At 37.5% G+C, this 14066-nt stretch overlaps 1 protein-coding gene across 1 annotated transcript; it reads right to left on the minus strand.

Annotated features, from left to right (window-relative positions):
* Nucleotides 1-8889: 8889 nt before the first annotated feature.
* On the minus strand, nt 8890-10533 carry LOC109236975 (phosphoglycerate kinase, cytosolic-like). The gene has a single exon (XM_019403214.1). The coding sequence runs from the start codon at nt 10446-10448 to the stop codon at nt 9222-9224; it is 1227 nt and encodes a 408-aa protein (XP_019258759.1). The 5' UTR covers nt 10449-10533; the 3' UTR covers nt 8890-9221.
* Nucleotides 10534-14066: the final 3533 nt, after the last annotated feature.

Genomic DNA, 14066 nt, shown 5'->3' on the forward strand with positions numbered 1-14066 from the left:
GTAGGGGAAGTATGAGTACCCGAAGTTGAAGCTGAGGAGCATATTTGAGATTAAGTGTGCGGTCGTCCCGACCCTTAATATTGAGGATCATGTGCTAGCTAGGCCCGAGAGAGTCTCAGGGAGTATTTCTCACCCTTGTTTAATATTTTTCTATGTGATCATACATCAAGGACTATGCATAATATAAGTGTGGGGTGGGGTAATTACTTTCTGTGTAGTGTAATTGTATAAACATTGTTATTATTTTTCTTTTAGCGTAAAGTAGTAGACAAATTATCAAAAAAAAATCAGAAAAAGCTTGGACGTTTTCCGACGATGGATCATTTAGACAATTTTCTTGAGGGAGTAAAGTCCGATTAGAAACACCAAAAAGGATTTTTTTTAGGATAGTTAGGTAGTATCCCTTGATCTTTCTTTGGGCACCGGTTCTTTTCCAAGGGTGTAGCTCGAACCAGCTACTTTATTTTCTTTGTGGCGAGTGAATTGGTTGAGAAGAGTATGTGCTTGATTTTTGAGTGTAGTGTATTAAAGTGCTTAGGAGGGTTAGTCACTATTCCTAAATATATTCTACCCGTCCTTTATCCTACATTACAACCTTAAAGTCCTAATTGATCCTAGATTTGGCTAGCTTAGATTAGTAGAGATGTACACTACGGGCAAGCTTATGGTACAACCACGGGATGCACATGAATTCTTTGTTAGAGTGAGCATTTTTTTTGGTTCAAATTATGTGATGTCCTTAAATTATGTTCAAGGTCATACTTGAATTTGTGGACTATTCGGTATTCACTCTTTTGGTTGTTGGTGAGGGCACATGATCTCATGACAGATTGGTGATATTGTGAATTTCTCTTATTGGGTGAGTACGCGAGTTGAGAGTGCTTAGTGGTAACGAGTCGGCTCTTGAGGTAGGGTGGTTATGCGTAGGTTGTTTGAATTGATTGAATTGAGATGTTTATACTTGGCATGTTTAAAACAGGAAGAATGTGAAAGTCGTATGTCATGCTTGATTACCGATATCGATCATAGTCAAGGGTAGAGTGTATGATTAAAAAATTGAATTGCTCTTGTCTAGTTGAGATGTGTACATTGTTGGGGTGTAGTTGAGAGTTCCATTGATCGAGGACGAGCAAGAGTAAGTATGGGGTGTTGATATTAAGCATAAAGTATGCATATCGCCTCGCATTTTACTCATATTGCGTGAGTATTGTATGTGTAATGCAATGATTTGTTCTATTCGTGGTATTTTTATGTGTAGGAGTCAAATGGAAGTGATTTGAAAAATTGGCGTGCAAATTAAAGTAAAAACGGAAGAATTTGGAGGAAGTACGAGTTTGATGTCCAGGTTGGCATTAGGCACCAACTATCGCGACCCCAAACCACCCCGGTCGTGATGGCACCTATCACAGTACTAGGCAAGCCGATTCAACACTAATAACATAAAGGGTCTTTCGTAAGTTCATTTTCTAATCAATTATGATCACAAATCTTTCCTTTTAATATGCCAAAATAAGCGGAAAACAAATACGCAAATACATCAAACACTGACCGATTCTAGTGTCACTAGTTATGAGCCACTAAGATACTGTCCAATACTGTCAACTCAATACAAGATAAGACTGAAATAGATAATACTAAAGGATAGGAAGGAGAAGGCAGGGCTGAGGATGCCGTGCAGCTACCTCGCAATCTCCGAAAATGCTCTGAAGGCAAGAGACAGCTCTCACTCGGATGCTCTGGCACATGGATCTGCACACAAGGTGCAGGGAGTAACGTGAGTACGCCAACTCAGTAAGTAACCAAAATAAATAAAGGATGAGTGCAGTGACGAGCATTTAAATCATATACATAGTCTAACATAGAATTTCAAAAGAAATAACAAAGTCAAATCCGTAGTTCAACTTCCGAACATCTCGTAAAAACTCCAGTTTCAATGAAAGTTAATTAAAACATTTGTTCAACATTTTTCAATAGAGGCTCAGTATAAAAGAAGAGTGAAAACGGTAAATTCATAAACAAGCCCCTCGGGCAAAGTATCACCCATATATATAGCCTCTCGGGCAAGCCTCTCGGTCACTCGTGACTCAACTCTCATCAATCAGCACTCACACTCAGCTCTCCCGCTCAATAGATATCTCACAGTAATAATCGCTGCGGCGTATAGCCCGATCCGTAAATATATAGAGCCGACTACGCTCACGGGGGTGTGCAGACTCCGGAGGAGCTTCTACAGCCCAACCGCTATATCGCTGCGGCGTGCAGCCCGATCCAATATCGCTGCGGTGTGCAGCCCGATCCATATATCGCTGCGGCGTGTAGCCCGATCCATATACATACATACATACATACATACATATTTATATACATACATACATATATATATATATATATATATATATATATATATATTTCGCAGCGACGTGCAGCCCGATCCATAAATATATAATCCTCATAATCAGGCCATGGACCTCTCTCGGTCATCAATCTCACAAGCCACTCGGGCATCTCAGTGAAAAATCAGGGAAACTCAGCCCAATCAACTTTTATATATTTAAAAATAGAGTAATGAAACTGAATCAAACAATGTACAGGTAAAGTCATGACTGAGGATATGCTTTCGAATCAAAATAGTGTGAGGAAAGTAGTAAAATACCCCTAAGGGTCCAAACAGTTCGGCACAAGGCCCCAAACATGGCATTAAGCCCAAGTTAATAGATTCATTTCTAAAACACATAGATATCATATAGAGTTTAGTAAAATATGCAACTCTACAGTTGCCACGGGACGGACCAAGTCACAATCGCTACCGGTGCACGCCCACACGCCCGTCACCTAGCATGTGTGTCACCTTATTTATCAAAATAGTACGAAATTTCGGGGTTTCATACCCTCATATCTAGATTTACAATTGTTACTTACCTCGAACCGGACGAAAATCTACTCCGCAATGCCCTTGCCTCTCAACTCGGCCTCAAATCGCCCCGAATCTATCCAAAATCAGAATCATAACATCAATATATGCCCAAGGAACAAAGCTCACGCAAAAATTACCAAATTAACTCAAAAATCCCGAAATTGGTCAAACCCGACCCCCGGGTCCCACGTCTCGGAATTCGATAAAAATCATATCACTAGGATCCTTATCCTCCCACGAGTCTATACCTACCAAAATCATCAAAATCGGACCTCAATGGCTCCTCAAATCCTCAATTTAAACTCTCCAATTTCAAGCCCTAATCTCCCAGCTTCTTCTCTAATTTTCCCACAAATTTCATGATTAAACAATGGAATAATCACCATAAACACAAGATATACAAAGCCCAAGTAGATTACCTCTATGTATACACTTGATTCCCTCTTGGAATCACAGCTTGGAGCTCCAAAATCGACCAAAAATGGTGGAAGAATGACTAAAATTCGCGAAGTGATGCTTATATAGTTTCTGCCCAGGATTCCGCACCTGCGGCTCCTTTTCACGCTTCTGCGGTCAAACCAACCGCATCTGCGGTTTCATTAATTCCTCAGGGCCGCATCTGCGCCCAGGCAGCGCACCTGCGATCTCGCAGATGCGCCCAACACACCGCACATGCGCTTCTTCTTCTGATGGCCAACTTCCGCATCTGCGGTCTCCTCCACGCACCTGAGATCTCGCACCTGCGGTCCCCGATCCGCAGGTGCAGATATGACAGAAGCAGCAGCTGAAGCTGCTCAATTTCAATTCCAATCTTTCCGACAACCTTCTGAATTCATCCCGAGGCCCCCGAGACCTCAACCAAAAATACGAACAAGTCATATACCACTATTCAAACTTGTTCCAACCTTCGGAATTCTCAAAACAACGTCGAAACACCATATCACCCTCAGATTCAAGCCTAAGGATTTCCAACTTCCGAATTTCGCAAACGATGCAAAAACCTATCAAACCTCATCCGAATGACCTAAAATTTTGCACACACATCTCAAATGATACAACGGACCTACTCCAATTTCCTGAATTCCATTCCGACCCTGATATCAAAATTTCTACTGCCGACCGGGAAATGCCAAATTTTTAATTTCGCCAATCAAGCCTAATTCTACCACGGACCTCCAAATCACATTCCGGGCGTGCTCCCAAGTCTAAAATCAGCAAACTGAGCTAACCAAATCATAAAAATCCAAATTCGAGATCAAATACTAAAAAGTAAAAACTTGGTCAAACCTTTCAAATTTAATGCTTCAAGCTGAGAATCAGTCTTCCATATCTGTTCCGATTAACTTGAAAACCAAAGCCGACAATTTACATAAGTCATAATACATCATACGGGGCTAGCCATGCCCGAGAATTGGCGAGCAAAGTATAAATGCTCAAAATGACCGGTCGAATCGTTACACCAACCAAAATGCCATTGACAGAAGAATAAAAAGTTTGCTGTCCAGGTTGGTGCCAGGCGCCAAATGGCGTATTTTGTCCTAATTCGACTGGGACTTGGTGATTTCAACCCTACACGCCCCAACATGTATAAAAGAGGTTCTAAACTTATTTTTGGGGGGTTGGACATTCTTTGGAGGCGAGAACAAGACATAGAACGCTCGGGAGAAAGGATTCTTAGTTTTTCTTCATCTTTCTTAGTAGTTTCAATTATTCAACACTTATGAAATTGTTTGATATTATCATGAGTAGCTAATATCCATAGTTTCGGGGTTGTGATTTAGCCATGAATATTCGCTGACTTAACCTAATTACAATTCACCAATATATGGATGTTTCTTCAATTCTGTGATTAATTGCTTAATTATTTGGCCAGCAGTTAGGTTCTATGTACTATCTATGCTCTTCTTGGGAAAGTCGTGTTTAGATTAGAGAAGAATTGAAGAGAGCATGATCTTAACTCTGAGGGGGCAGATTTGTGGTTAGGATAGGAATATACCTAGTCACCGTGCTTAACTAAATATCGTAATCTTAACGCGTCCTTCATAGATTGATTTCATAGGAATATAGGCGGTTAATCTATTTTGAATAGGCGAGTAGTACTTCGGGAGAAGACTACGAGAGAAATTGTTCGATTAATTAGCAACCATGAGTGAATTGTATGAAAGGGAGAGTTAACTAGAACACAATAGGATTGGTGAATCGATCAGAACCCTGGAATATTCGTCTCTACTGAATACACAACAACCATTTTGCTGCTTGATAACTTAGTTACTAGTTAGAATTATTGTTTAGTATAATCACACTTTTGAACTTTGATCAACTCGACTTAAGAACAATTTTGGTAAATTTAGTGGGTAGTAAATACAAGTTTTTGTGGGTTCGACACTCGACTTATCATTTTACTACTTGTACGATCACGTATACTTGCGTGTGCGTTTGGAAGTGACAGTCGTCAATCTCACCTGACTTATATGCATCGTTTTGGGCATCACTGTCAGAATCATCACCCCCTTCATCGACATGAGCATCAGCTTCAACACGAGCAAGTATATCTGAAATTTTTGGGATTTTTGAGATTTCAGTATTCACAAGTATGATGGCTGCATTGCCGGTTCCTGCACCATCTCCAAAATTATGACAATAATAATTTTCAGTGGAATATTATGTGCCAAAACTAGTAAAACCATGGCCATAACTACTAGGTGCTAGGTCTATTTTTGGTGATGTACTTTGTGATAACAAACTTGTAAAACTACAAAATTCTGAATAACTACTCAGTAGATCAGTACATGGCACATAAGCTTCGGTTGGAGTTTCATTAAGATTTAAAAAGGGCACATTAGAAATCAGAGATGACTCATGAAAATATTTGAGGCTTAACAACCTCCCATAATTCAGTTTTAATAAACATCTCAAGCACGTCAAAATTAATCATATGCCTTTGTCTATCAGGTGCCCTAAAAAATCCTGCAATAACTCACTATCAATAATAGGAATTTCTAAATATTGAGCAATACCCTATGTGGTATGATATGGCCACCTACTAGAGATAACAAGTGTTACCTCGTTAGGGTTAGTTTTCTTCATAATATGCAAGTCCCTAAGTAGCCACTCATACTCAACATTCAGTGGAAGTTTCACAATGGAACGAGCACCACAATTATATCTAATTGTATCAGCTTCATAATTTATCTCATCGCCCCAATACAGTGCAACCCTTACACGATGATCAATAGACATTTTGAAATCTACATAAAGAAGCAATTTTAATCAATAAATAATACCAGGATTTGACAATTACATTACAAACTATGAAAATAATACTAACCTTTTTTTCAAATTTAGTATATTCAAACATACCATATACAACATGAAATTGCATCAGTTATATATAGAATCCAAATGCATGTATGCTAGCAATTTTTCATCAAATGCGCATTCATACGCAAACCTTCCATTTACACAGAAGGCGCGATCTGACAATGAGCCTTCCTTAAACTTGTAATGTCAGACATTTATCATATCAACGTCAGATATTTTACAAAGAAAAGTGCGTCTGGAGATTGATCCTTCTGTGTAATTTCAAAAATGCACAGAAGGCGCATTTATTGAGTAAACCTTCCTTTTGATTTTAAAAATTACACCAAAGGTGCAATTAGTCAACACGCCTTCTTCTCAAAATATAGTTTAGGGTCCATCAGGTTTGGAGCGTTAAAATTACAAGAAGAAGAAGGCTCGCTTACCTTGCGTGCCTTCACCGTTAATGTAAAAAGAGACAAAAAGAAAAAAAGAACCGACAACCCCATATATTGAAGTGGTGCTCCATTATCTACCATTTAAGTCGAACCTTACCTTATCTCTGCTCTCATCTCTTGCATTGTTTTGCATCGTAGCTTTTTCCATCTGATAGCTTGTTTAGTTGATTGTAGCAGAGAAAATCCTGAATGTGAAACTAGGGATGGCAAATAGGGCGGGGCGGGGCGGAGTAGGGCGGGTGAAGCTTTGCCCTGCCACATATTTCACCTGCCCTGCCCTGCCCTGTCCCGTTAAACAACTTTTCTTTTTTTAACCTGCCCTGCCCCGCCCCGTTTAGCCCTGCCCCGCCCCGCCCTGTTTAGCTTATATTTTTTTCCTTCATTTTTTAAGTTCTGATCATGTTCTTACTTATTTGAACGGGTCTGATTCTAATTTCGATTCGAGCAAAAGTAAAAGCAAACTAAGTCAAGAAATTTAATAACCTGTAAAATCTAAAACTTGTTAAATGAAAGGAAACTCTAATAAACAAACAAATTATAGTATGTGAGGAAACTAAAGCCTGTACTTCATAAGATGTATATTTGTTTGGGAATATTTTACAAGTACTTGAAAAAGAAATTAGAGTGTGTAAATAATAATAATAACCAAACCAACATAATATCATGTTTGACTCAATAAATGTTCATGAAAGTTTGGAGTTGGAAGGACCAAATATCTTACTAAAGAGAAATCAGATTGTCTGCTCTATGGAATTTACTTGATGTATCAGTAAAACATTTAAGCTTATTAAACTAAATGCAAATAATAAAGTAAAAAAGAAAAATAGAAAATAACAAATTAACAAGTTAGTGATACTTCCACCAATACGCAATCCATTTGCATGTTCCCAGTGAAAATACTGCATTCTAACGACAGTGTAAACTATGAATTATAGGAGTAATTCATAATTAATGCTATAAATTATTACACACTAAATTCATAACTAAGGAGGTATACAAAATCTATAGGCAGCACACTAGCACACTGTATTGAAAAATGAAAAAGTTTCACTTTATTTTTTATCAATTTTGCAGCCAAAACTCTTGCCCTGCCACCTGCCTTGCTCCATTTATAATTTTCTAAAAATATACTTTGACCCGCCCTACCCTGCCCTACCCTGCCTTGCCCTACTTTTGCCCTACCCCATTGCCATCTCTATGTGAAACAAGAACTAGTCACCACTTCACAAAAGCTATTTTCATATGAAAAAACAAGTAACTCCTTTACTAATATTATTAGCAACATTATCATCACTTCGAAAAGGACATTCTTTTTTTTTGATACTCATTTTGGATTTCCCTACTCTGCATGTTTGTATTTGTTTGCTGCAAACTGCGCTCATTCTCACTCTTCGGCTTCTCAAGAAGGATAATATACGTTAAAGAAATTTTTGTGCAAGCTGAAGCCACTCTAAAGCAAACCATTGGAAGATTATAATTTATCGAACCTTGCATTCCCAACTGAATCATAGCCAAAGCTGGAGTTGAATGGGGCCTGAATCAACTCTCTGGGGTAACTCAAGTGTGGGAAGATCTTGTCAATCCATTGAACAATTGAAAGAAACATTAGCTATATATTGTTCTCTTTCTAGTTTCAATCTCATCTATATATTTGCTGAGAGGATTGCATGTAGAATGAGTTGGCTAGACGATAACTGTATCATCTAGTTGCATTTCAATTTTGTTCCAGTGGAAACTGATCTCAAGAATGACAGAAAAAATCTTGATTCTGTTCCATACTCTTATTGACATCAACAAGATTTCTTTATAGCATACAATGGAGTCATTACAGTTTTAACTATTGGTAATAGAGCTGAAAATCTATAAAAGTACAATTTGTGAATCTGATAATTATCTAATTATCATAGTTCAAGCATAAAGAAATGAGTAGACACGTTGTGTATATATATAAAACGTGAAGAGCAGTAAATTTTCCTCATTTTTGTCCAACAAAGCTGCACCTTATTCAACTTCAGAACCAAGACATATTCACTTATATCTGTTAATATCTTTCACCAGTTACCACAAAACTAAACCGTGGATCTCCATCATTTTTGTATAATGTACTGTACAACAAGCTATTTGAAGCCCAAAACTAGTCAGTAGAAAAGAAAAACTTACAGCTGCATTAGGGAAATTTGGTGAGAAGCAAAATGTCAAATTTGATAATACCATCCAAACATTATTATATTCAAATACAGGAGGTTCTTCAAGGCTAGAAAAACATTCAATACCAGTTCCTGGTCAACCCCTCTTTGGTTGTTTGCAAGTTACTTTTAATATATATGCTAAATAAGCTTTAATTGCAGATGTTGTTTCAAAGGTTTTCCTGGCTGTGGTAATAAGTCTTCTGAGACCTTCTCTTTAACCTTTTTTTCCAAATGAACACCATACCATATACATCGAGAGTTGATTATGCAAAGTTTGAGGTTCACTGAAGAATACATTATACACAAAACTTGCTTCTCTCAAAATAAAAAAGAGAAGAGCACGATCATGAGCATAGTTACTGCTCAAGCATCATCATCATCAAGTGCAAGCACCCCGGAAAGCGGTATCCCCTCGAGAAGCTCCTTGCTGGCAAACCCTCCCATTGAAACGTGGCTCATCTTGTCCGCAAGCCCCACCTTTTCAACAGCAGCAACAGACTCGCCACCTGTTATGATTGTTGTTACTCCATTTCCACCAAGTTCTGCCAATTTTTTTGCAATAGACTCCGTTCCAGCAGCAAATTTGTCATACTCAAACACCCCCATAGGTCCATACCAAATGATAGTTTTGGAGGTATCTAGGGCTGCGCTGAAAGACGCGATAGCATCTGGTCCAATATCTAAACCCATCCAATTATGTGGAATTTTAGATACTGGAACAACCTTGCTATTAGCCCCGGCCGAAAACTTGTCTGCTATCACAACATCACCAGGAAGAATCAGAGATATACCATTTTCCTTTGCCTTTTCAATAAGTGATTTTGCTGGATCAAGCATTACGTCCTCTACAAGTGAGGATCCAACAGAGTAGCCTTGGGCCTTATAGAAAGTAAATATCAGACCTCCACCAAGGAGTAACAAGTTAACCTTATAATTCTCCAAAAGGTTCTCTATCACGCCAAATTTAGTTGAAAGTTTTGAACCACCAACAATTGCAGCAAATGGCATTAGTGGATTTTTTACAACTTCGGTAAGATAGCGAAGTTCCCTTTTCATAAGGAATCCAGCAACTGTTGGTTTTGGTTTTAAGCGGTCAGGAACCCCTTGTATTGAAGGGGATGATCTGTGTGCAGACCCAAAGTCATGATTGACATACAAATCTGCAAGGGACGCCATCTTATTTGCAAACTCGTCATCAAGAAACCTTTCTTCAGTGTGGAATCTCAGATTTTCCAGTAGCAGGACCCCTCCTTCTGGTATTTCTCGAACCATATAAGCAACTTGATGACCAATACAATCATTTGCTGTCTTGACCTCAACTCCCAATAGCTTTGACAGTTTTGGCGCAAGTGGCTTCAAGCTATACTTTGGTGTGATACCGATTGGACTACCACGATGAGAGGCAAGAATAACACGAGAGCCCCGTTGCATCAAATACTCAATGGTTGGAACAACGGCTCGGAGTTTGGTGTCATCGGGGATGTCATTGTAATTTTTGTCATTCAACGGAACGTTCAAATCAACTCTCAAAAAGACTCTCTTCCCCTTCAGATCTTCTTCTTTTAGAGAACCCACGCACTTCTTATTCATCACCCGATGAAGTTGTAGTCGTCTTCTTTCAAGTAACTGAAAAACAAGTGGATTATATTAGACGATCATGAGCAGACTGCTAAGTAATTCGTGACAAGGAAAAACTCACATTCCACCAAGTATGTCGACTATGGGAGGATTCCTCCCATTCTTGTTTTGACAATTGGAATTGCGCGTGCAACATGTTGATCAGGGAAGCAACTGGAAAGATAGAAAGTCTACAATTTTAATTTAAATGTGAGAAAAGTGCAGAAGAAATATATATTTCTTTATATAGTGTAGAGGCGGTTGTCTTGGACAACAAGTTTTAGGGTTTCCCCTAATAACGGCATCGTTCCAGAATATAGGGTCCAGCATACATATCTAATTGGGATCTTTGCACAAATAGTAGGCGAAATACATTCTTCTACTGAATAGAAATAATATTAAATCCGAATCCCACTAGGACTAGGATTTCAATCTAATTAGGCATTGTTTGGTTAAACTATGGACAAGTTGTTTAGTCTAAAGCTCCATCAAGATGAACCTTTCCTTTAACAAAAGTAAAAACTCTTTTCTTGTTATAAATAGAATTCTATTTATGATGAATGTCCATATTTAGAGAGATTCTAGGGTTTATTACTTGGTGGCTAAGTCAACCTCTCCCTATAAATAGAGGATTCTATCCATTGTAATTCATCCCAAATCAATAAGAATTCTCTCTCTCTACTTTTCTCTGCAATTCTTCTTCTTCTTTTATTGTTTTATAACACGAGACTCTAACCAATTGAGTAGAAGCTTTGGGATTGAGCATAATGATTGTTAATTATTCCATGAATTTCCTTCATGATTAAATTCTGGATTTAAGGTAAGTATTTTAACGTATTTTTCTCTTTTATTCTATACTTTGATTTTAAAATACTAGCAAAGACAATAAAGTTTGATTATAACTCTAATGGAGTTTGTAAGAAATTATAACCACCTGAAATGGTAAAATTTCTATGCCTCGCCGTGATCAAATCCATATATGATTGTGGGCAAAGAATTGAAAACCCGTCCCATTGAAACACTCTATAACTATTTTTCACACCACATTATGGAAGAAAGACTCCTATTTATAGGTGTAGGAATTCTTCAGTTATAAAATCATAGAGAACGTGGAATCATGGATAAATTAAAGTGTAATTGGTGGTAGAACATGAAGAAAAGTTACAAAAGAGTTATGGCCATTTTTACATCATGGAGTAGTGGGAGTTATAGCTATTTTCTGCATCATGAAGTAGTGAGAGTTATGGGAGTTATGGTCATTTTTTACATCATGAAGTAGTGGGAGTTATAGCCATTTTCTACATATGTAGTGATAGTTATGGGAGTTATGGTCATTTTTTACATCATGCAATAGTGGGAGTTATGGGAGTTATGACAATTTTTTATATCATGGAGTACCGGGAATTATGACATATTTTATATTAATAATAAAATGCTAATATACTAACATAGTACAAACTGATTGTATCACATTAACCAGGTTTTTAATTATTAATAAACGGATTGGAATTTAAGAGCTAGATGTGATATTGAAATCACAAGAAAAATTCTCGTTAGAGAGAACCTCTAGTAGGTAGTGTTTTGTCGCGATAATGCGCCAATTCAGCTTGAACTTGAATTAGTTGGCGCAACAAAATTTTGAATTAAAATATAATCACCAGAAGAATTGGGAACTACCTTCCCCATTCAAAGTAAGAAAAAAAAATGACACTTAAGCAAACAAAAAAGTATGTAAAATGTTCGAAACGCCATGAATTATAAACAAGATAAAAGAGAAAGATTAAGTACCAAATCATTTCAAACAAAATATTGGGCTTAATCCAAGGCCATGATCTTCCTTGATTGTTAAAAATGAAAAAGCCCAAAAATACCCCTATACAATAATAAATAGCGTAAATTTGCTTGATTTTATACAACATTGTTTACCCTCTTTTGTCTAGCGTTCTCTTCACTTTTCTGCTTCTTACAGAATCTGCAATCTCTCTTGAAGTGGCCCATTTTACCACAAGTATAACACGGTCCTTTTTTCTTGTTAGAAGAATTCTCCTTTGGAATAACCTCAAGCTTTCTCTTCCTTCCAGCCTTGTTTCCAGATTTTGCAGCAATATTTGCATTACTAGATTCAACACAATTCGCCCTTGAACTAGTTTCTGCAGAATATTTATTTTCATACTTTCGTGTCTCTTCTTCAATTTGAATATGCTTTGTCAACTGGTCCACATTATAGTCTTCTCAAGAATGTAACAATTTCTTTCTATAATATTTCCAAATGGCTGATAATTTTGCAAGTACAATAGCCACTTGGAGAGATTTACAAACATTGACTTTAAAATCTTTGAGTCTAGAAATTAAGACAAGAAACTCATCAAGCTGTTTCATGACAGATTTTTCATCTACCATTTGAAATTCAAAAAAATTCATTCCAAGAAATATGTTCCACTACTAGAAATTCGGGCAAAACCGTCCCAAAAAATCGAACAAAGTTGGTCGGTAATGGCCAATAATTGTCCAAAATGCAACCATTTACGTGTGGACGGTATTTTGAAGGTCGGAAGGGCATACCAACCAACTTTGGTCGGTCAATTAAATTCAAAAAAAAATTGTCGAAAAAACCGACCAAAGTTGGTCGATTTTTTCCGACCAAAGTTGGTCGATATTTTAATTATGTAATTAAAAAATGCACCATCTGAGAATCGAACCGGGGTCTGTACTGTGGCAGGATACTATTCTACCACTCGAACATTGGTGCATTTTGTTTTAAGATTGTCTTTTGATTTCATTTATACTCATTACTTGTATTTTCGCACGAAAATAACCGATCAAAGTTGGTCGGTTTTTAAAATGACCGGTCGAATTAACCAACCAATTTCGGTCGGTTTTTTTAATATTAATTTTAATTTATTTTAAATGAACAACTGATCAAAGTTGGTCGGTTTCTTGAAAAATAAATTTCGCGGGACTCAAAAATAGCTTTCTGCATTTTGTGCCAAAAAAAACCGACCAAAGTTGGTCGTTTTCGTAAAAAAAATTAAAAAATAAAATATTTTGAAAAACCGACCAACTTTGGTCTTTTTTTTACCGACCAAAATTGGTCGGTCGACCGTGGTCGGTTTTTGCCGAATTTCTGCTAGTGTTCGTTCCTTGTCTTACTGTAGTGTATTTATTTTCCAAGGCTTTCCGAATTTCAATATTCTTAGGATCAACTTTTCTGCCGATAGGACGTGCCCCAAGAAGGCGAATAAGTCCAACAAAAACTCACACTTTGAAAACTTGGCATATAACTTACTGTCTCTCAGAGTCTGAGTACAATCCGAAGATGCCGCTCATGCTCCTCTTGACTTCGGGAATAGATCAAACTATCATCAATGAATACAATCACAAAAGAATTCAAATAGGGCTTGAACACCCGATTCATCAAATGCATAAATATTGTTGGGGCATTTGTCAACCCAAATGATATAACTAAGAACTCATAATGCCCATACCGAGTCCGAAAAGCCATCTTAGGGACTTAGGATGCTCTAATCTTCAACTTATGGTAGCCAGACCTCAAATCAATCTTCAAAAATACCTTGGCACCCTAAAGCGGAT

Source organism: Nicotiana attenuata, unplaced genomic scaffold (genome assembly GCF_001879085.1).
Source record: "Nicotiana attenuata strain UT unplaced genomic scaffold, NIATTr2, whole genome shotgun sequence".
NCBI classification, from domain to species: domain Eukaryota; kingdom Viridiplantae; phylum Streptophyta; class Magnoliopsida; order Solanales; family Solanaceae; genus Nicotiana; species Nicotiana attenuata.

Coding starts and splice junctions, on each gene's coding strand:
- LOC109236975 (XM_019403214.1), bottom strand. CDS start 10,448: ATGAATAAGAAGTGCGTGGGTTCTCTAAAAGAAGAAGATCTGAAGGGG.